This window comes from Pongo abelii, chromosome 10, assembly GCF_028885655.2.
Source record: "Pongo abelii isolate AG06213 chromosome 10, NHGRI_mPonAbe1-v2.0_pri, whole genome shotgun sequence".
NCBI classification, from domain to species: domain Eukaryota; kingdom Metazoa; phylum Chordata; class Mammalia; order Primates; family Hominidae; genus Pongo; species Pongo abelii.
In genome coordinates, this window is record NC_071995.2 from 29,001,302 (window position 1) to 29,024,031 (window position 22,730).

The following is a 22,730-nucleotide window of genomic DNA, read 5'->3' on the forward strand; positions in this document are numbered from 1 at the left end:
CTCTTTGGCTCCAAAGCCTGTGATATTTATCAATATTTTGCCATCTCTGTATTAAAACATGTTAGGAATGGACAGGTTATTCTACCTAGCCTTTTCAGATTAAAGTCGCGGGACCACATATTTCCCCTCTAATCAACAATGCATTGCTACTATTAGCAAAGGCATTAGACTAGCTGTGTCAGTAAAGTGTCTCTTCTAATTTTTCACTTCCGGTTGCAGTGGTGAAAGGAGATTATCACCAGAAGTGTTCTGTTGCTCCTACCCCATTCAGTGCTATTTGCATTATTTCTTCTTAGACTTTTGTTCCTCTTGCTGCACTTTCCCTGAAATTGTGAAAACACTTATGTCATGTTATGGTTTGTTCTTTGCAGATGGAAGATTCAGAAGGGACAGTGAGACAGATAGGTGCATTCTCTGAAGGCATCAACAATCTGACGGTGAGTTTGTGAAATGAATTGAAAATGTTATTCAATAAAATGTCTTTTATAACAACCCCAAAGGACCACATGTCTCTTGGAGAATGTGTAGTTCTGAGCTCTTGGCTCTCAGTGTGACTCCCTGTCTCCTTGTTTTCCAGCACATGTTAAAAGAAGATGACATGTTTAAAGATTTTGCTGCCCGTTCCCCCAGTGCCAGCATTACAGATGAAGACTCAAACGTTTGACCGTAGCACCTGGATGAACATTAGGAGTGCTTAGTCTTTTTTCTACTTGCTTTTCCAAACACTCACAGTATATACAACAGGCAGCAGATTGTCTATTGTTTGTTGTTCCAACTTCTGCTGTCGAGAAATTTAAAGAGAAAGCAGGAGTAATGTGCCGATTCTGAAGTTGCCACAAAAAATAAGACACTGGTGAATGACAGTATAATTGTTTTTCTTCTATTTAATGTAAAAATCTGTGATATATTATATTTAAAGTGTTGCATTTAAGATGAGTATTTTACCAGAGTGTTTCCATTCACATCCGCAGTATGGAGGATTTGAGGAACAGTAACCAGGATGTGAATGATTTTGTTACATCAGTGTTCACTGTAGCCACCTAAGTAGGACATTATATGATTTCAGAATCAATACGTGGAACTTCTTTAAGCATTCAGTGTGCCCACTAAATGCCAGCCACACCTCCACTTGCCTCTTATTGTCTTATTTTTATATATTTGTCTAAATATATGTATATATACAGTACATAGAAAATAGAACTTTTATTTTGTGACCTAAGGACGATGGTGAAAAGATCACGTTTTCAAAACAATCTGGTGATCAGAGTGTTCATGTACCAGCTGGTTTCTGAAGAGGTCAGAATGATCTTTCTCCATACTGACTTTTAACAATGTTGATCATTGAGGCTAAATTAATATATATGAAATATTCCTTTTTGATGACACCACAAAATTGTTGAACAGTTTAAGAATTTCAACCTTAATCTTGAATCCCTTTACCTCATATGGAAGAACTTGAGGGACATTAGTATACTTTTTTTTAAGATGGAGTCTCTCTCTGTCGCCCAGGTTGGAGTGCCGTGGCATGATCTTGGCTCACTGCAACCTCCACCTCCTGGGTTCAAGCCATTCTTCTGCTTCAGCCCCAAGTAGGTGGGACTCCAGGCACGCACCACCATGCCTGGCTAATTTTTGTATTTTTAGTAGAGACGGGGTTTCACCATATTGGCCAGGCTGGGACTCGAACTCCTGACCTTGTGATCTGCCCGCCTCAGCCTCCCAAAGCACTGGGATTACAGGCATGACCCACCACACCCAGCCTGTTATTTTTTTTTTTAATTTTTATTTTTTTTTAGTGACAGAGTCTCATTCTGTTGCCCATGCTGGAGTGCGGTGGCGTGATCATAGCTCACTGCAGCCTTGAATTCCTAGGCTCCAGTGATCCTCTCACCTCAGCTTCCCCAATAGCTAGGATTACAGGTGTGTGGCCTCCCACCCCACCCCACCCTTCACACGTGGCTGATTTTTCAAAAAATTTTTTTGTAGAAACAGGGTCTCACCGTGTTGTCCAGCCTGGTCTCAAACTCCTGTCCTCAAGTGATCCTCCCGCCTCAGCCTTTCAAAGTGCTGGGATTACAGGTGTGAGCCACTCTGCCTGGCCTACCACTAACTTGAATACATTCAGAATCACCTCCTCTCCCCAAAATTTGTAGAAATAGTTTTTGAGGAAACCAAAAGCAAAGCAGAAACCTTTACAGTATTGTTTCTTTTCTCTTTGTTAACTATGTCATTACATCAAAATACTAACAGTCTGCCTAAACATGTTCATTGTACATTTCTCAGGCTATCAATGAATGGAGGTTTTTAAAAAGTTGAATATTTGTCTGAACATTTTATTTCAAAGTTCAAAAAAACAGAGGCTGCAAAATTCATTTTATAATGGCTATTTTGTGATGATAAGATGTAGTTCATGTTTTTCTGTAGCACTGGGCCCAAATATTCTTTGTAAAGAAAATCGCTGCAGCAAAAACTGTTACTGTATTTATTATATTTGTAGAAGTATTAGAAAAATATTCTATTTTTTATTCAGTGCTACATAATTACCCATGGTAGCCAACCCTACAAAAGACAGGTTTTCACAAACTGAGGTGGAGGTGGGCAGTTCAGGATCTGCCATTGGACTTGATTATAAACCGTATTTGGATATCAGTGGTATTATCTTTTAAGTTGTCAGCAAGTTACCAAGGTATTCATTAAAGAACTTGTAATATCAAATTACTATTTATTAATAACAATTGATTTGATGCTAATAATAATTTTCTTTAAACTCTACCATTCATTATGTGGTAACTGTATTGAACTTACTTTATTTGGATTTTATTTTAATGTGACTAGATGTCACCACTTGAAAAAATCAATTTGTTCTTAGAACCTGGTTGAAAATACCAGGAAACTGTTACAGATGCCAATTTTTTTTTTTTTTTTTTTTTTTGAGACGGAGTCTTGCTCTGTTGCCCAGGCTGGAGTGCAGTGGCGCGATCTCAGCTCACTGCAAGCTCCGCCTCCTGGGTTCACGCCATTCTCCCGCCTCAGCTTCCCGAGCAGCTGGGACTACAGGTGCCTGCCACCATGCCTGGCTAATTTTGTTTTTGTATTTTTAGTAGAGACGGGGTTTCACCGTGTTAGCCAGGAAGGTCTCAATCTCCTGACCTCGTGAATCGCCCGCCTCGGTCTCCCAAAGTGTTGGGATTACAGGCGTGAGCCACCATGCCCGGCCCAAATATTTTTTATTCAGGATGGTATAACCTAACTGATAATATGTAATAAGGTTAAATTTTTTTATGATGTATTTTATTTACAAATATCATACACTGCTGGTGTTACCATATGAAAGGAAATAAAGTCAATTGATAATTGCCTCATTTTTATTGCCCTTATTTCATTTTCTGTTGTTCATAGTAACAGGCTTTGTTTCTGATATAGAAAATAACACAATCTCTTTATAAACTGCCATAAATTTGTTCGAATGGAGTTTATAACGTGTATCAACAGATAGGAATTTGAGGCCTTTGTTTGAGAAGCTTTTGTAGGAAAAGAAGCAACTGAGCAGGGAAATGAAGAATCATGGCAGAAGGTAAAAGAAACAAAAACAAACAAAAAAAGAAAGTAGGAAAAGCAAAGGGAAATGACTCACCTACAGATTGGAAGAAGTTAGTTGTAGAAAGAGGTGTATGGATATTTAAAAAACTAACATAGGGCTGGGTGCAGTGGCCCATGCCTATAATCCCAGCACTTTGGGAGGTCGAGGCGGGAGGATTGCTTGAGCCTAGGAGATTGAGACCAGTCTGGGCAACATGGTGAAACCCCACCTCTACAAAAAATACACAAAAATTAGCCAGGTGTGGTGGTGTACACTTGTAGCCCCAGCTACTCAAGAGGCTGAGGTGAGAAGATCACCTGAGCCCAGGGAGGTTGAAGCTGCAGTGAGCCATGATTGCGCCACTGCACTCCAACCTGGGTAGCAGAGTGAGACCCTGTCTCAAAAAACAAAAACAAAAAGAACTAACGTGCTATTTTTACTTCAACTAAAACTTGGAAAGAGGAAACATGTTGGAAGAGATTACCAAAGATTAAAAGTAGAGTGACTATAACCTAGACAGAACAGATGTTTTGTGTGAAATTTAGTATCTTTAACTTAATAAACCAGCAGGAACTGTATGAACATAACACACCCAACTGACAAACACAGAGAACTAACATATTTATTTAGCTGTATGTATATATGCTTAACTACACCCGAGGAAGCTGTAGAGTTAGAAAAACATGAACCATTAACAGATGTGACCTCCTTGCAGAACTTTTACTTTGAAAAAGAAGTACGTCTGAACCAGATTCACATGTTTGATATGTGGATGCAGAGAAATGGGGCAGAAAGCGTCGCAACAGTTGGCTGTGAAGGACAGCAAAGAGGTGCCTGTCATCTGTGAGGTGGTCAGTGAAGCTATAGTCCATGCAGCTCAGAAACTGAAGGAGTACCTTGGATTTGAATATCCTCCAAGTAAACTCTGCCCAGCTGCAAATACTCTGAATGAGATATTCTTAATCCATTTCATCACTTTCTGCCAAGAAAAGGGAGTTGATGAGTGGCTGACCACCACCAAGATGACCAAGCACCAAGCCTTCCTGTTTGGTGCAGACTGGATTTGGACCTTTTGGGGATCCGACAAGCAAATAAAGCTTCAGCTTGCAGTACAGACTCTGCAGATGTCTTCACCTCCTCCTGTGGAATCTAAGCCTTGTGACCTTTCCAATCCAGAATCAAGGGTAGAGGAGTCTTCCTGGAAGAAAAGTAGATTTGATAAGCTAGAAGAATTCTGTAACTTAATAGGAGAGGATTGCCTGGGTCTGTTTATCATCTTTGGTATGCCAGGAAAGCCTAAAGACATCAGGGGAGTTGTCCTGGACAGTGTCAAAAGTCAGATGGTGAGGAGCCATCTGCCAGGAGGGAAGGCTGTGGTTCAGTTTGTCCTGGAAACTGAAGATTGTGTGTTCATCAAAGAGCTGCTCAGAAACTGTCTGAGTAAGAAAGACGGGCTGAGAGAGGTGGGCAAGGTTTATATTAGCATTCTCTGACTTGGATATATATTATGTGACTGTTGGAAAAGAAAAAAAGATTCTAATAAGCAAGCTCACCTATTTGCATCATTCCAGCATGGGATTTTTTTTCATTTGTTTTCCCATTGATTGAAAATGATTACTGGGATCAAAGTACATTCATGTCACAATTACAGAGAGAGAGAGAAAAAAAGAAAACCCTGGCTCTGCCTATGATTTAAAAACAGTTCAGGAAAAGTTATAATTTAGTTTAATATTTCATTCACTTATTCAATAATAAAAATGGAAGAGAGATAATAAAGTCACATTTAAAGTTTGATTTGCAAAAACAAAAAGTGTCTTTGTTTGAAATAATAAGTCTAGCACTCAAAAGTATAAAATGTGTTTTTGCATCTGTTGGTGGGAGATGGGTAGGGTGAAGTAGTGGATAAGGCTACAGAGCAGGTTTAATTACATTTGTAACGCCAGTTTCAAGCCAGGCACAGTGGCTTACGCCTGTGGTCTCAGCTGCTCAGGAGGCTGAGGTGGGAGGATCGCTTGAGCCCAGGAGTTTAAGGCTACAGTGAGCTGTGATTGCACCACTGTACTCTAGCCTGGGCAACAGAGTGAATCCTCGTCTTTAAAAAAAAAAAAAAAAAATAGTTTGAGTTCAGGACTCCTGGGCAAAACTCACAGCATTCTTTTCCTCTAACACTTACCTTCTTCTGTCTTCTCCCTAGCTGCTGTCTCTGCACTGAGAGGACTTTGATGGGATTTACTTTGAGATTCACTTTAGTGTTAGCTCTGCCTATGATTTAAAAACAGTGACCTATAAAACTATTCCTTTTAATGATACTTGTTTAGCCTTTGCAGTAAGGAAGATGTATTCACATATAATAACCATTTTTACTTAAAAGCCAGTGTGGAATTATAACAGTACAAAGAGGAATCACCATTATTTATTGCACTTGTAAGTCAAGTCAGATGCTTTATGTATATTAGCGTGATTTGCATGTGTCTTCCATGACTCTAAGAGGTTTCTATTTGCCAAATCAAAGAGGCTAGATAACTCATAAATCTATTAAGTGGCTTGTAACAAAAAAGTAAAGTCTGCCCAATTACAAAGCCCATATTCTACAGTCGTGTAAAGAAAATTCCCTGTAAGCCTATAAGTTATGTTAAGTAAAAATCAATTAAAAAAAAAAAAAAAGAAGAAGAAAAGAAAATTCTTTGGCCAAGAAGGGTAGCTGTGATCCCAACACTTTGGGAGTCTGAGGCTGGAGGATTGCTTGAGCCCAGGAATTCAAGACCAGCCTGGGCAACATGGTGAAACCCTATCTCTACAAAAAATACAAAAAGTCATGGTGATGTATGCCTGTAGTCCCAGCTACTTGGGAGGCTGAGGTAGGGGGATTGCTTGGGTCCAGGAGGTCAAGGTTGCAGTGAGTCGTGATCGTGCCACTGCACTCCAGCCTAGGCAACAAAGCAAGACCCCATCTCAATAAATACATAAAAAGAAAATTCTCTGATTTTAAACTACTGGAATTGCTGAGACAACAAAGATGTTCTCCTGCAAAAATGCTAGCTGGTTGCTGTTGCTCATTTTCCCTCCATTTCCTGGCCTTAATCTGTGGCTACTTTTCCTGTTGTTGAACCACCTGTTCACTGATACGCAGCCATTAGAAACATGGGCTGAATCCTTTCAACTGCATCCAACCTCTTAAAATCATTTCTGTTTCTGACAGTCTTCTTACGGCCTTCGACCTTTCTGTGTTTTGGAATTTAGGACATGTTCCTGTGAGGCTAAATTAAGACATATGAGTGCAATGTGTCTCATGCACTCATGAGTGCATGTGCATCATGCAGGTATTCCAAAGTAAGAAATACATTTGTTGCTGTGATCTGTATAACTGAAGCATGTTGCAGTGCACTCTGATAGTTCGTCCTACATCGGTTTGTAAAATGCTGACTGCAAGCTACCAAATTGCTATCATGACCAGCAATAGGTCACAATGCAGAGCTGTCAAAACTTTGTCATGGTAGAAGGAGTGAGAGCTTTCGAGTTTAGCTGAGGACAAACCTGCTTAAAATCCCAGCTCTTTTATTTACACTTATCCAACCAAACCTCTGTGCTGGTTATTCTCATTTCAACCTCCACATCTACTCCCCACCTTGTCTGCCTTCTTCTGGGCTCTGACTGCATCACTCTGGCTTCCATCCAGTGGAGAGCACGAGATCAGAAAGGGGACAGGTCTGGAATGTATTAGCCCAACTTTCCCTGCCTCACTACGACGCTTGGTTCCAGACAGCTCCTGTCCAGCTGGCCCTTCTCTGAGACTCCAGCTCCCTCCCCTTCCCCTCTCAGGCCATTGTCCCTTCCAGGATGCTTCATCATTCTTTGTTAGTTCCTTGCACCCTGCCCCCACCCTGTAGATGTACTTTTTCCTTAGGTAGACTTGAGGGTGCCATTTGATTTCTTCTATAGCCCTAATGCCTCCTGATTTTCCTATCTAAAAACCAGAGATGACAATATCCACCTCGTAGAACTGCTATTCATTATAGAATTAAGAATAGTCAGCCAAGCGCGGTGGCTCACACCTGTAATCCCAGCACTTTGGGAGGCTGAGGCAGGCGGATCACGAGGTCAGGAGTTCAAGACCAACCTGACCAACATGGTGAAACCCCATCTCTACTAAAAATACAAAAATTAGCCGTGGCACATGCCTGTAATCCCAGCTACTCAGGAGGCTGAGGCAGGAGAATTGCTTGAACCTGGGAAGCGGAGGTTGGAGTGAGCTAAGATGGCGCCACTGCACTCCAGCCTGGGTGACAAAGAGAGACTCCGTCTCAAAAAAAAAAAAAAAAAAATCAAAAGTGCTTAGTATAGTAATCCAAATCCACTCTTTGATTCTTTATCCAGCCCAGTAAACAGGATCCACAGTGAATCTAAAGGCGCGTCGTTAACTTCAATCTAGATTTAAGCTTAAGAGCATGCCCTGTTTTCTTTCCGTTGAGCCTGGTGTTCTTCAAATTAAAATACGCCTTGCAACATTGGGGAACACCAACCCCCAAATCCCTTCTCTTCAACTTTATCTCCCAAAGAAGTCCTGGGGGAAAGCGAGGAAGGGAGCATTCATAATCCCCATGATGCCTGCAGCTTCAGGAAAGAAGAAAATGATGTATATTCTCTTCAGCCTCAAGAAATGGCTTTGTTTTCCCTCCTATCAATGTTTATTCACCCCCATAGCCCTCTCCTTGAGGAACCTGGAATAGGAAGAACATATCTGTGGCCCTGTAGTTGTCCTTCATTAGAAACTGGCATGAAAGAGTGTTTAATAAAATGGAGTATTGATATACACAATTACTTGTCAATTAAAAATGACTTTTTTAAAAGAAGGTGAGTATTGGCAGAGACGTCTGTTTCTTCTTTTTGGTAGTGAAGTCTCCAATAGCATAGAGTCAAGCTCAGCTTTTGCAATTTGGGTTAATATATTGCAAAAAAAAAAAAAAAGGCTTAAAAGTGTAAATAGAAGATAGATTCATTCAAACATAATTGCTGAGTGCCTATTACATGTTGGGCTTGTTCTGTGCCCTGCCAATCCGGCAGTACAAAGAACAAAGTTCCTAGTCTCAGGGAGTCTATCTTAATGGTGGAAGACAGACAAACACGTGCAGATGTTTAAATGCATATTTTCAAAACATCTCACGCCTGTAGTAATCCCAGCACTTTGGGAGGCTGAGGCCGGCGGATCACTTGAGTTCAGGAATTTGGAACCAGCCTGGGCAACATGATGAAACCCTGTATCTACTAAAAATACAAAAATTAGCCTGGTATGGTGGTGTGTGCCTGTAGTCCCAGCTACTTGGGAGGCTGAGGTGGGAAGATCGCTTGAGCCCAGGAGGAGGAGGTTACAGTGAACCCAGAACCAGCCACTGCACTCCAGCCTGGGCAACAGAGTGAGACCCTGTCTCAAATAATAATAATCAATTTTAAATTACATCAAGAGTAATGTAAAGAAAAAGCATGATCAGGGAATAAAGAATGTTAGGAGGTGCTATTTTATATTGGGTGGTGAAGGAAGGCCTCAGCGAGGAGGGGGCAATTAGCTAGAAATCTGAAGGAAGACACTGAGCATCAGTGCAGACATTTGGGAAAGGGTGTTCTAAGCACAAAGAACTGCAAATGCAAAGGACCTGGAATGCGAGTAGATGTGAATGTGGATAGCAAAGGAGGCTGACGTGGACAGAGAGCAGAGTGAGCTGGAGGCGAGAGGTGGGAGATGAGTTTGCAGAAGTAGCCAGCAAACTGATCAAGCTGGTCAAACTTGTAAGCTGAAGTAAGGACTCAACTATTCTGAGTGATGGGGGAGAGAAATGTCTTGACTGACCTGTACCTTAAAAGCCTCACTTGAAGCCAGGCATGGTGGCTCACACCTGTAATCCTAGCACTTTGGGAGGCCAAGGTGGGTGAATGACTTGAGGCCAGGAATTCAAGACCAGCCTGGCCAACATGGTGAAACCCCGTCTCTACTGAAAACATAAAAATTAGCCTGGCATGGTGGCATATGCTTGTAATTTCAGCTACTCGGGAGACTGAGGCAGGAGAATCGCTTGAACCCAGGAGGCAGAGGTTGCAGTGAGCCGAGATCGTGCCTCTGCACTCCAGCCTGGGTGACAGAGCAAGACTCTGTCTCAAATAAGCAAACCCTCACTTGATTACTCGGGAGAGACTTGATGGTAGAAGAAAAAGAAGAGAAGCAGAACCCAGGTAAGCATCTAGGAAGCTGTAGTCACCCAGATGAGAGAAAAAGGTGGCCTGGACCACACTCGTACAGGAGGAGGTGTGAAGAGGTCAGATTTAGAATGTAGTTGAAGGTAAAGTGTACAGCGTTTGCTGATGATCGGATGTGGGGTTTGAAACATGTGACAATTAGATGCTGTATTTCCAAATGTCTTGAATAATAAGAATATATGCAAGGGCAGAAATAAATTTGTCTTTGACTTTCCTTTATCCAAAGAAATCAGAAGATGGAGAAAAGCATTTTAGAGAAACAGTGCCAGGGTACGTGATTGCCAGGTGGGCACTGCATGACTGGGTGCCTCACTGAGGAAAAAGTAACTCAACATGGGCAAAGGAGATCTCAAGAGGCAAAAATGTGCATTCTTTATGCACACTTGTCAGAAGGAGCACAAGAAATAGCACCCAGATGCTTCTGTCCTCTTCTCAGAGTGTTCCAAAAAGTGCCAGAGAGGTAGAGGACTGGGTCTGCTAAAAAGGAAAATTTGAAGACGTGGCAAACTCGGGCAAAAGACGCATTATGAAAGAGAAATGAAAACCTATATCCCTCCAGAAAGAGAGGCAAAAAAAAAAAAAAAAAAAAAGCAAGCCCAAGAGGCCTTCTTTGGCTTTTTTCTTGTGTTCTGAGTATTGCCCCCGAATCAAAGGAAAATATTCCGGCCTATACATTGGTGATTTTGCAAAGAAACTGGGAGAGAGGTGGAATGACACTGTTGCAGATGACAAGCAGCCTTATGAAAAGAAGGCTGCGAAGCTGAAGGAAAAATATGAAAAGGATATTGCAGCAGACTGAGCTAAACAAAAGCCTCATGCAGCAACAAAGGGAATTGCCAAGGCTGAAAAATAAAAGAAAAGGAAAGAAAAAGAAGAGGAGGGTGAGGAAGGAGAAGAAGAAGATGATGATGATAAACAAGTTGGTTGTAGCAGTTTTTTTCTTGTCTAGAAAGCATTTAACAACCACTGTATACAACTCATTCCTTTTAAAGAAAAAAAATTGAAATGTAAGGCTGTGTAAGATTTGTTTTTAAACATTACAGTGTCTTTTTTGTACAATTAACTGACTACTGAATGTCTCTTTAGATAGCCCTGTCCTGGTGATATTTGTAATAGACACTAACCTTGCCTGGTACAGAATGGGGTTGTAATTGGCATGGAAATTTAAAGCAGGTTCTTGTTGGGGCACAGCACAGATTAGTTATATAGGAGGATAGTTTTTTCATCTTCATTTGTCTCTGATGCAGCTTATATGATATAATTGTTGTTCTGCTGAGTACCACTCTGTAATTGAAAAAAAAAGTTGCAGCTGTTTTGCTGACATTCTGAATACTTCTAAGCAAATACAATTTTTTAATTAAAAAAGCATTTTAGCCCTTTGCCTTCAGTAAACTGGGCATGAATAGGCCCAGGTGGCATCTTTTAAAGTGTTAAGTAATAACGGTTCCCATGTTCAATGTTTCTGGGAGGTTATAGTACTCAGTCAATTAATGTTTCCTTGGTGTATGGCGACCTCTGTCTGCAGGAATGCTGTGTGGAGTACACTCTCAAGAAGGAGGTGATGTAAAGAATGTGCAACTTGGAATCAGATGTGGATTTGAGTTTCAATGCTCATAAGAGCAGAGTCAAGTGGCTTAACTCTTTGCTTCCTTATTTTTAAAATGGGAATGTCTTCAACTACAATCATGCATTGCTTAATGGGGATATGTTCTGAGAAATGCATTGTTAGGCAATTTCATTGTTTTGTGAGCATAATAAAGTGTACTTACACAGACCTAGACAGTACAGCCAACTACACACCTAGGCTATGTGGCATAGCTCCTAGGCTACAAGCCTGTACAGCATGTTACTTTACCAATACTGTAGGCAACTGGAACACAATAGTAAATATTTGTGTATCTAAATATATCTAAACACACACAAAAAAGGTACAGTAAAAATAAGGTATAAAAGGTAAAAAATGGTACACTTATATGGGGCACTTACAACGAATGGAGCTTGCAGGACTGGAAGTTGCTCTGGGTGAATCAGTGAGTGGTGAGTGAATGCGAAGGCCTAGAACATTACTGTATGCTACTGTAGACTTCACAAACACTGTTCACTTAGGCTGTGCTAAATTTATAAAACAATAAAGTAATTGTGCTATGATGTCACAATAGCCACAATGTCACTAGGGAATAGGAATGTTTCAGCTCCATTATAGTCTTATGGGACCACCATCATATATGCACGGTGGTTGACTGAAACGTCTTTTTGTGGCCCATGACTGTAAGTCAAAGAAGACAAAGCTTGTGAAAATATTTTATATACTGAAGTGTAAGCTTACCAAAATTTCAGAGAACCTAGTATAAATTGTAAGTATTCATGTTATAAACAGCTGAAAGCCATAAATCAGACTCATCATGTTTTTTTTTTCCAAGTGAAAATTAAAATGTGAAGCTTTTGTTGATTTTTAAAATACTGCATACTCATTTAATTTTTTTCAAGCTGTATGCTTGGTGTAAAAATTCAAGTACAGAAATGGAGAAAGTGAAGTCTTCAGGAGTGTCTCCTCCATCCTCATATCCACTGCCTCAAATTTGCTGTTGACTCTTCCAGAATTTGCATTGCAAAAAAATAAAAATAAAAATATAATACACAAATGAGATTATACAATCCACAAATGCCTTATAACCTGCATTTTAAAAAAACTTAATATATTGTGGACAATTTTCTATGCTAACAGATTTATATCCACTTCATCCTTGTTAAGGCTGACACCAGTGGTTTTCCATCTTGCCTCAATATTAGATTCACTTGAAGAACTTAAAGTAAACAAAAAACAAAACAAAACAAAACCCTAGTGCTCCAAACACATCTAGACCAATTAATCAGCATCTCAGAGGGAGTCTAGATAATTTTTTTTTTAATCTCCTGAGGTTATTCTAATGTTTAACCAGGATTGGGGCCCATGTATCTTAAGTAGTGACGCAGGATTTTTCTCGGCTCCTTTGCTGGACTCCCAGCAGGGGCGCTCTGTCTACTAGGCCCAACACACTCAGCCCCTTGTGGGAGGGAGCACATGAGTGAGTGAATCCAGGGTCCAGCCTGCCACTTCGCCACCACAGGAGAAAGCTTTGTGCAGAGCCCGCAGCCAGACCAGTGGTGTCGCCTTCAGGGGAATGCAGTAGCACCCAGGCAAGGATGCCTGAGACCCCAAAGCCCCAGAGGGGGTGTTACTATGCTAATTAGCTTTTTTAGTTCTGCCATCCACAGCCCGATGGACGGCAGCATGTTAGCAGCTTGGTTGGCCCCTGGCCCCCTCACATGGGGTGGCTGTCCTCTGCTGACCAGGGCAAAGGGTCAGTGTGACAGCCTTTCTGGGTACCCACACTTGGATCTCAAGCTGTTGTCCGGCATCCAAGAAAAATTAGGTCACCCTTGACAATTGAATGATAGTGAGGGCAGAGAATTTTATTGAGTGATGAAAAAGCTCTCAGCTGAGAGGGGGGCTGGAGATGGGATGGGAAGGGCTGTACATCTTCCCCTGAGGTCAGGAGGTCTCTTCCCTGAAGTCAGGCCATCTCCCACCTCTACCAACTGAGTCTGGGGTCTTTACAGGCACAGGATGGTGGTGGGGTGGACTGTAGGTAATACTGGAAAAGGCAACATTTGATTGGCTAAAATACATTATTCAGAAAGAACCAATCAGGAGAGAGTGGGCAAACAGGAATAGAAGTTCTCACTCTGGTCCATGGGCTTCAGGCTGTTTTTGGCTTGAAGGTCGGGTTTCACCAGAGACCCACCCCTGTCTGCCTAGGATTTCTCTGCCTCCTGCCTTTATTAGTAGTACTCTGCATTATATGAATACACCATAATAGATTTAACCAATACTGTTTTGCTGAACATTTAGGTTGCAAGGTCTCTGTACCTATTCCTTATATTTGCATTTTGTCTACTATACTTGTGAATAGACATACTTTGTTCACCTACTATAAAACAAGTTAGTTTTGAAGGCCAGGTGTGGTGGTTCCCGCCTATAATCCTAGCACTTTGGGAGGCCGAGGCGGGCGGATCACTTGAGGTCAGGAGTTCAAGACCAGCCTGGCCAACATGGTGAAACCCTGTCTCTACTAAAAACACAAAAATTAGCTGGGCATGGTGGCACATGCCTGTAATCTCAGCTACTCGGGAGGCTGAGGCAGGAGAACCACTTGAACCCGGGAGGTGGAGGTTGCAGTGAGCTGAGATTGTGCCACTGCACTCCAGCCTGGGTGACAGAGCAAGACTCCGTCTCAAAAAAGAAAAAAAAAGAAGTTAGTTTTGATTAAAAGTAGCTTTTTAATACAAAGGATAAATGCTTGAGTTGATGGATACCCCATTTACCCTGATGTCATTATTATACATTTTATGTCTGTATCAATATATATCACATACCCCATAAATATATATACTTACTATGTATCCATAAAGATAAAAAATTAAAAAGTAGCTTTTATTGAATTAATCCAGGTTTAAATATAATAAAAACCCATTGTAAGACAGTTTAATATTTAAAATTATTCTACACAGGACCAGCTACATAATTTGTAGGTTCCAGTGCAAACTGAAAATGCAGGGCTCCTTGTTAAAAAAAGTATTAAGAATTTTAAGACAGCATCAGCAAAGCGTTAGGCCAAGCGCAGGCCCTTCTAAGTGCACATTGTATGTCTATGAAGCCAGCCTAGCTTCTATGATGTGTTAGATTACGTGGTCATAAAGTTTGAAGAAAATTTTTTTTTGTTTGTTTGTTTGTTTGTGACAGGGTCTCACTCTGTCGCCCAGGCTGGAGTGCAGTGGCACTATCTCAGCTTTCTGCAACCTCTGCCTCCTGGGCTCAAGTGATCCTCCCACCTCAGCATCCCCAGTAGCTGGGACTACAGGCACACATCACCATGCCTGGCTAATTTTTGTATTTTTTGTAGAGACAGGCTCTTGCTATGTTGCCCAGGCTGGTCTTAAACTCCTGAGCTCAAGTGATTCCCCCATCTCAGCCTCCCAAAATGCTGAGAGTACAGGAGTGAGCCACTGCACCCAGCAAAGAAAATATTTCTATCATGAGTGAATAATTGCACCTCTAAGATCATTGCCAAGTGAAAAATTATGTAATCTTAGTAACCCCTATGTGCAAGATAGTACATGCTTTACTCTTGACGCTGCACAAGACAGATATTTTTGCTTGTTGATAGCATTAATAGCATTACGAATGAATTTTTAACTTTTACTATAGAATGAAACTTACTGTACTTGATGCTAGGGAAAACAATAAGTATTTTTCTGGCTCCTCTAACTCTGGTCATCTCTCCACTTTAGTCTTAGGAAGAGAGTACAACAAAAGATAGAACACATAGCAAGGTAGAATGGGGACCTACGTCTTTAATATCTTGCTTAGAAATTAAGAAATATTGTTAGAGTAGGTAGCTAGTCATGAATAAGCAGGGCAGGAGAGGGCTCCCTTTACACACACACGCCCCTCCACACACACACACACACACACACCCACCCCAGGAATTTCAGGCGACCATCAGGTGACGGTCAGGTGGTTATTAACTGTCTTTCTAAAACAATAATTGGTTGCAGCCAGCACCAGGGAAAAGCAGTCTCCCAATAGATACAAACAACCTGAAACTAGTGATCAGCAACTTTCCAGTAAGATCTCAGGAGCTGGGTAAGTGTGCACAAGCGTGCACATTAAGAGGCAAAATGGCAGAATTTAACTGGTATTTGATCTTCCAGGGACGTTCAACTGCTAATGGAAGAACACCTCAAGTAAGCATGTATACGACTCCAGTAAACACACTATGCATGCTCCCCTCCCAAGTCCTGGCAAGCCACTGTGCATGCAGACAGCCCACCCCAAGGAAAAAAATCAGGGGAGAAGGGACACAGACCCCAGAAGTATGCCAATGTATAAAACCCTAAGTCAAAGGTCAAATGGGGTACTTGACTTTTAAGTCGCCCACTTGGCCCTCTTCCTAGTGTATTTCCTTCCTCTTGTTCCTGCTGTGAAGCTTTTTAATAAACTTTCACTCCTGCTCTAAAAGTCGCTTCAGTCTCTCCTGCCTTATGTTCCTCGATCAAATTCTTTCTTCTGAGGAGGCAAGAATTGAGGTTGCCGCAGACCTGTACAGATTTGCCGCTGGTAACAGTATGAATATGATCACACTCCTTTTGTCCCTAAATTTCTATGGTATAGGACTTGCACTTTACTAAAATATACAAACTTGCAAGAAAAGGAGGCTGTTGCATTGACCCTACGCTTAATGCCAATGCCCGCTGTTTATATTTATGCCTTTAATCACGACTGTCCTAAGAAAAATATTATTGCTCTCATTTTCCTTGAAACTGAAACTCAGAAAGATAAAGTAGATTTGCCCAAAATCATAAAGAACCAGAGCCCGGATTCAAACCTCACCTCCATCTGATTAAAAAGGCCATGCTTTTGATCTTAAAAATAGTCCGAGGAGAGGAGAGAACTCCATTGGAATATGGGGGCAGAAGGTGATGTGATGTGTCTACCAGCCAAGGAGTGCCAGCAACCATTAGAAGCTAGGAGAGAGGCATGGAACAGATTCTCCCTCAGAACCTCCAGAAGGAACCAACCCTGCCCACACCTGGATTTTGGACTTTCCAGACTCCAGGATTGTGAGAGAGGAAATTTCTGTTGTTTTAAGTCACCCAGTTTACGGTACTTCTTTCCAATCCCCTAGGAAACTCATACATCATGCTTCTATTTTGGAACAACAGGATGGTAAAAGTCCAGAAAAGATGAAGATGATGAATATTACAAATACTTGTCCATCTCATGCTATTTATCCCCCTCCCATACCTTACTGATTGATGTCCATGGCACACTGAATGTTCACAGCTAGTATTCCTGGACACCTGCATACCTCTGTTCTACTGGTTGTATGCTTACCAAGAATCGGTTTTGTTTATTTCTAGTTGTTTTTACTGTTATAATTTTGTCACTTTGAGACAAAATAGGAAAACAGGCCAGACCCATGCCTGTAATCCTGACACTTTGGGAGGCCAAGGCAGGAGGATCACATGAAGCCAAGAGTTTGGGACCAGCCTGGGCAACATAGCAAGACCCCCAACTCTACAAAAAACTTAAAAATAGAAAAAATAGGCCAGGTGCAGTAGCTCACGCCTGTAGTCCTATCACTTTTCTGGGAGGCCAAGGCAGGAGGATTGCTTGAACCCAAGAGTTTGAGACCAGCCCTGGCAACACAGTGAGACCTTATCTATAGAAAAACAATTTTTTTTAATTAGCTGGGTGTGGTGGTGCGTGCCTGTAGCCTCAGCTACTTGAGAGGCTGAGGTAGGAGGGTCACTTGAGCCTGGGAGGTCAAGGCTGCAGTGGGCCATGGTCCTGCTACCACATTCCAGCCTAGCAACAGAGCAAGAAGACTCTGTCTCAAAAATAATAATAATTAATTAATTAAAATAACTTTTAAAATAATGAGAAAATAGAGAATTTATTTTATTTTTGAGACGTTGTTTTGCTTTTATTGCCCAGGCTGGAGTGCAACGGCGCGATCTCAGCTCATCGCAACCTCTGCCTCCCGGGTTCAAGCGATTCTTCTCCCGAGTAGCTGGGATTACAGGCATGTGCCACCACACCCGGCTAATTTTGTATTTTAGTAGAGACCAGGTTTCTCCATGTTGGTCAGGCTGGTCCCAAACTCCTGACCTCAGGTGATCCAGCCGCCTCGGGCTCCCAAAGTGCTGGGATTACAGGCGCGAGCCACCGCGCCCGGCCGAGAATTGTTTTATTAAGGCTTGTATGTTAATTCATCCTACCGTAGAAAATTTAAGAGTGTTCATTTAAGGTTTATTTTCTAGGTCCTGATGAGTTCTGACTTTCTGTAATTCTAACCTGATCTAACAACAAGCTAACCATATATAGCTAAAAGTTATAGGCTACGTACACGCGGTGTTCACCGTATGCCAATGCTGTACACAAATATTTGCCTATGCTAATTTGTCTAAGATCATACATCCCAGAAGTGGTGAAGTCAAGTTTGAAACCCAAGCACTCTGGCTCGGGATACTGCTTCTCTCCCCTTAGCGCATATTTCTGGTATTAGTTGAAGACTTCTTTAATCCAAGTAAATGTAGAAAAGCAGCAATTATAAATAACAGGAGTCCCTCGGGTAGACCGCTTGACTCTGATCAACTGAGGTTCCACCCAGACCACGCCCGCCTTCAGTGAGCCGCAACCCCCATCCCTACGGTCTTTATCTGCAATTCTCTACGAACTGATTCACTCGATTTTTAAGGATTTTTTTGTTTTCTTTTCATTACTTCTTTCAGTTTGGGGGAATCTTCCTGCACATTTAACTCGGCTCTGAGTGCGCAGACCAACGTGTTTCCTCTTTCTCCAGCTTAGGGCGGTGCCAGCCCACGGAGCCTGCGCTTAGCGGCCCCAGGTCCGCCCCTGATACTGAGCGGCGCTTGTCCCCTCCGGCTTGCCGTCCTCACAGCCATGGCGGCCGCCGCGCTCCCGGCATGGCTGTCGCTGCAGTCGAGGGCAAGGACTCTGCGTGCATTCTCCACCGCCGTGTACCCGGCCACTCCGGTCCCGACATCTGGCTCGCGTGAGTGTCTGTCTCGTCTTCTCCGGGCTTTGGGGGAGGTGCAAGAGCGGAATACCGGCCCCATGAAGGGTGCCGCGGTGGCCGAGCCAGCGCCGCCCGGGGGAGGCCCGTGCGTCCGCTGCCAGGCCCGTCTGGTAGGAAAGCCGTGGACGTGGCTCTGTGTTCTGCGCCCGCGTTGCCCGGCTTCTAGCCGCCTGTTTCTGCCCTGGGTGCTCTGGGAGTTTGCTCAGAAAGCTTACATCCCCCTTCCCCGTAACCTGCTCCTGTGTTGCCCCCGTCCACAGCCCCTGGCACAGGTTACTGGTGCTCTGTGTTCTTTATCGGGCATAGGCAATGTTGAACCATGGATTTCCCCAAACATTAAGAGAGTCATACGGCTGTGCTAGGACAAATTGCTGTTCTGAATTCCAGGCCACCAAATGGGCGGCCTTCATTCAACAGGCGTTGATAACCTCCATTTAACGGAGATTATAGGGATGCTTGATAGCGTGCTTACCCCGGAGGAATCTAGTGGAAAATACAGATTTATTAGCGGAGAAGTGCTATGTAGAGTGAGAGGCGCTGTTATAGAAGCGTGGCTAGAGTGACGGGAGCGTTGAGGAGGAGCTGGCGTGAGTCTAACCAATCAGCGGATCCTACCTGTGCTACTTCCTGTTGTATCTCTAATTTACTCTCCTCATACCACCAACTATCTAGTTCAGGTGACCATCTCATTTCTACAAGTTTCTTTTCCGTTTCCTGTTTCCCCTCTTGCTCTCCTACATTGAATTCTCACAACAGCCAAATGAGGTTTTCGAAATTTAGATCTTGTCTTGCTGCTCCCATGTTCAGGATCTACAAATGGTTTCCCATTGTTTTCAGATAAACTATAAATTCATTAATCCTTCATACTGGCTCTTCATAGGTCTAATAATTGTCTATTTTTAAATTTTCCTTCTTTCATTCTTGGAATACTTAACTCCTATTGTATACTATGCAGTGTTCTAGACACTCACCAGAGATAGTCAAGGTGGGGAAGTCAATAGTATAAACAACCAAACAACTAAATAAGATGTCAGATAGGGTTTAATGCTATGAGGAAAAATAAAGCAGAGTATTGAGAATGATGTATTTGGGGGGACTAGAGGCCACAGGGTAGTCAGGAAAGATCTTTCTGAGGAAGTGACATTTGAACAGGGCCCCAGGCCATGCAGAGATCTGGAGAAAGAGCCTTTGGGGTATGGGAAACTATAAGTGCAAAGAACAATCTGAGGGGTGTGATCAAGGAACCGGAAGAAGGACAATGTGGCAGGAGCTAAGTGTGAGTAGAGGAGAGAGTGGTAGTATAAGACGTCAGAGAGTTAGTTAAGTAATGATCTGATCGCTCAAGAGTTTGTAGACATTTCATTTGGATTTTTGGCTTGGATTTTATATCGGAAGGCTTGGAACAGGGAACTGATATAATGTGATTTACATTTGTGAAAGATCACTGACTGCTTTACTGGGGTAAGAGTGGAAGCCAAAGATCTGTTTGGAGGCTGTTGCCATAATCCAAATGAGGTGATGGTGACTTGGATTAAAGTAATAGTGGAGAAGCGGGTGTGGTTGTATTTGCGATATATTTTGAAGGTAAAGTTCATAGGATTTACTGATGGATTTAATGTGGGGCTTGAGGACAAGTCTCAAAAAAATGCTGTTACATTTTTGTCCTGAGCAATTGGATGAATGATGATTCCATGTACGCGAGTTGGGAAGACTAGAAGAAGAAAATCAAAAGCCCTGCCAAGGGGCTGAGTGTGGTAGCTCATTCCTGTAATCCCAGCACTGTGGGAGGTGGAGGCCTGCAGATCCCTTGAGCCCAGGAGTTTGAGACCAGCCTGGGCAACATGGCGGAACCTCGTCTCTACCGAAAATACAAGAAATTAGCCAGGCGTGGTGGCGCATGCCTGTAGTTCCAGCTACTCCGGAGGCTGAACTGGGAGAATCACCTGAGCCTGGGAAGTCGATTACAGTGAGCCGTAAATGCACCACTGCCCTCTGGCCTGGGTGACGGGAGTGAGACCCTATCTCAAAAGAAAAAAGGCTCTGCCAAGGGTGCATTATAGTTAAGAAGCCTGTTAAGTGTCTTCGGCCTCTTTTCTCTCTGTCTCTCTCTGTTCTGTTCTTAAATTTCAGCCATATTGAATTTGTTCACTTTGATTTTCCATGTGCTCTCACTCTGTCAAAACACTTTTTCTCACTAAGCTTGTCTTCATGGCTACGTCCTTCTCATCTTTCAGGTTTTAGCTTAAAGTTTACTTTCTCAGGGATATTTTCCCCAACTGTATTAGTGTTTTCCAGAGAGACAGAACGTGATGTAGGATAGGATAGATGTAGATGTAGATATATAGACATATGACAGGATTTTTTAGGGGAATTGACTCACCCCACAATAGGCTGTCTGCAAGCTGGAAGCCCATGTCCGTCCAAGTCCAGAAGCCTCAGAACCACGGAAGCCATGTAATTTTCAGGCCAAGGCTGAAGGCCTAAGAACTCAGGGGGCTGCTTGTGCAAGTTCCTGGAGTCCAAAAGCTGGAGCACCTGGACTTCTGATGTCCAAGGGCAGGGGAATAATGTCCCAGGTCCAGAAGAGAGAGAGAGAGAATATATCCTTCTTTCATCTGCCTTTTTGTTCTCTCTGTGCCCTCAGCTGATTGGATGATGCCCACCCACATTGAGAGCAGGTATTCCTCACTCAGTCCACTGACTCATGCCTGTCTCTCCTGGAAACATCCCCACAGACATGCCCAGAAATAATGCTTTACCACATGTCTATGTATTCCTCAATCCAGTCAAATTGACACAAAGTTAACTATCATGGCTGGGCATGGTGATTCACCCCTGTAATCCCAGCACTTTGGGAGGCCGAGGTGGGTGGATCACTGGAGCTCAGGAGCTTGAGACCAGCCTGGCAACATGGCGGAACACCATCTCTACAAGAATTAGCTGGGTGTGCTCATGCCTTTAGTCCTAGCTATTTGGGGTGCTGAGGTGGAAGGATTGGCTTGAACCTGCTAGTTCAAGGCTGCAGTAAGCTGAGATTGCACCACTGCACTCCAGCCTGGGCGAGAGTGAGATGACCTTGACTCAAAAAAAAAAAAGAAGAAGAAAAAGAAAAAATTCACCATCACACAAACTAATTGACTAGGTTTCGTTCCCTTCTATATGTGTTCATAATATTTATCACTGTTTATTGAAATTATTTGTTAAAAAATTGTCTTACTTGACAGACTCTGTAAGAGTCATTTTTTAGATGATGAATTCACTGTATCGGCAATTCAAAAAACCATAGAATTTTCCTTACTGGGGCTAGGCACGGTGGCTCACACCTGCCCACTGCACTTTGGGAGGCTGAGGCAGGCGGATCACTTTAAGTCAGCAGTTTGAGACCAGCCTGGCCAAGATGGTGAAACTCCGTCTCTACTAAAAATACAAAAATTAGCCAGGTGTGGTGGGGTGTACCGGTAGTTGCAGCTACTCAGGAGGCTGGGGCAGGAGAATCACTTGAACTCCAGAGGTAGAGGTTGCAGTGAGCCGAGATCACACCACTGCAATCCAACCTGGGTGATATGCCGAGACTGCCTCTGTTTCCAGTTTTTAGTCTTCATTAAGATGATTTTGGTCCCTGAGCTTACAAAAAAAAAAAAAAAAAAAAAAAGATTGTTTCATTGTTATGTTACTGAATACCTTAAATTGTGTTACAATAATGGGATCATGATTGATGTTGAACAACTAACTTGACATGATAAAATTCTCTTTAACTATTGTGTTATCTTTTATGTACAGTGGAAAGAACATCTGGAAATGAAAGGCCACCAAAAAGAAAGGTAAAAAGTTCATATATTCTACTATCTTAATGGTTTCTGGAGTTCTAAAATGAGGCAGATATTCATTATAAGGCGGAAGGGTGTTGCCAGAGAAGACTTCACAAGGTCATGTTTACTGGGTGATTGCCGTAGCCCTGGCAGAGGTTAGTCTTTGTTTTTTGTCAGTACCCAGAGAATAGATCATCTTTGAGAGGTTGACTTACTGAGGAACTCCCAGGAAACAGGTGTATAAACCAGAATATGGAACAATTTCTAATGCTATCTTAAGTCCTGCAGCCTGGGACTTATGCATTAATATAACTAGTTTGTTTATTTATTTATTATTATTTATTTGAGATAGAGTTTCCCTCTTGTTGCCCAGGCTGGAGTGCAGTGGTGCAGTCTCGGCTCACTGGTACCTCTGCCTCCCGGGTTCAAGTGGTTCTCCTGCCTCAGCCT

General features: G+C 42.5%; 3 protein-coding genes across 20 annotated transcripts in view; all 3 read left to right on the plus strand.

Moving 5' to 3' along the window:
- LOC100444041 (liprin-beta-1) overlaps positions 1-3,362 on the plus strand; it is a 176,320-nt gene extending 172,958 nt beyond the window's left edge. For all 18 annotated transcript variants that reach the window (XM_054527029.2, XM_009247578.4, XM_063711726.1 and 15 more), the window contains 2 exons: positions 372-437; positions 578-3,362. In XM_054527029.2, coding sequence (XP_054383004.1) covers positions 372-437; positions 578-664 — 153 coding nt within the window. In that variant the 3' untranslated portion in view covers positions 665-3,362. The remainder of the gene's footprint in view (positions 1-371; positions 438-577) is intronic.
- A 207-nt stretch (positions 3,363-3,569) lies between these two features.
- REP15 (RAB15 effector protein) lies at positions 3,570-10,353 on the plus strand. The gene has a single exon (XM_054527033.2). The coding sequence runs from the start codon at positions 4,363-4,365 to the stop codon at positions 5,071-5,073; it is 711 nt and encodes a 236-aa protein (XP_054383008.1). The 5' UTR covers positions 3,570-4,362; the 3' UTR covers positions 5,074-10,353.
- Positions 10,354-17,878: 7,525 nt separating this feature from the next.
- MRPS35 (mitochondrial ribosomal protein S35) overlaps positions 17,879-22,730 on the plus strand; it is a 41,290-nt gene continuing 36,438 nt past the window's right edge. The window contains exons 1-2 of the mRNA XM_024256555.3: positions 17,879-18,447; positions 22,252-22,292. Coding sequence (XP_024112323.1) covers positions 18,336-18,447; positions 22,252-22,292 — 153 coding nt within the window. The 5' untranslated portion in view covers positions 17,879-18,335. The remainder of the gene's footprint in view (positions 18,448-22,251; positions 22,293-22,730) is intronic.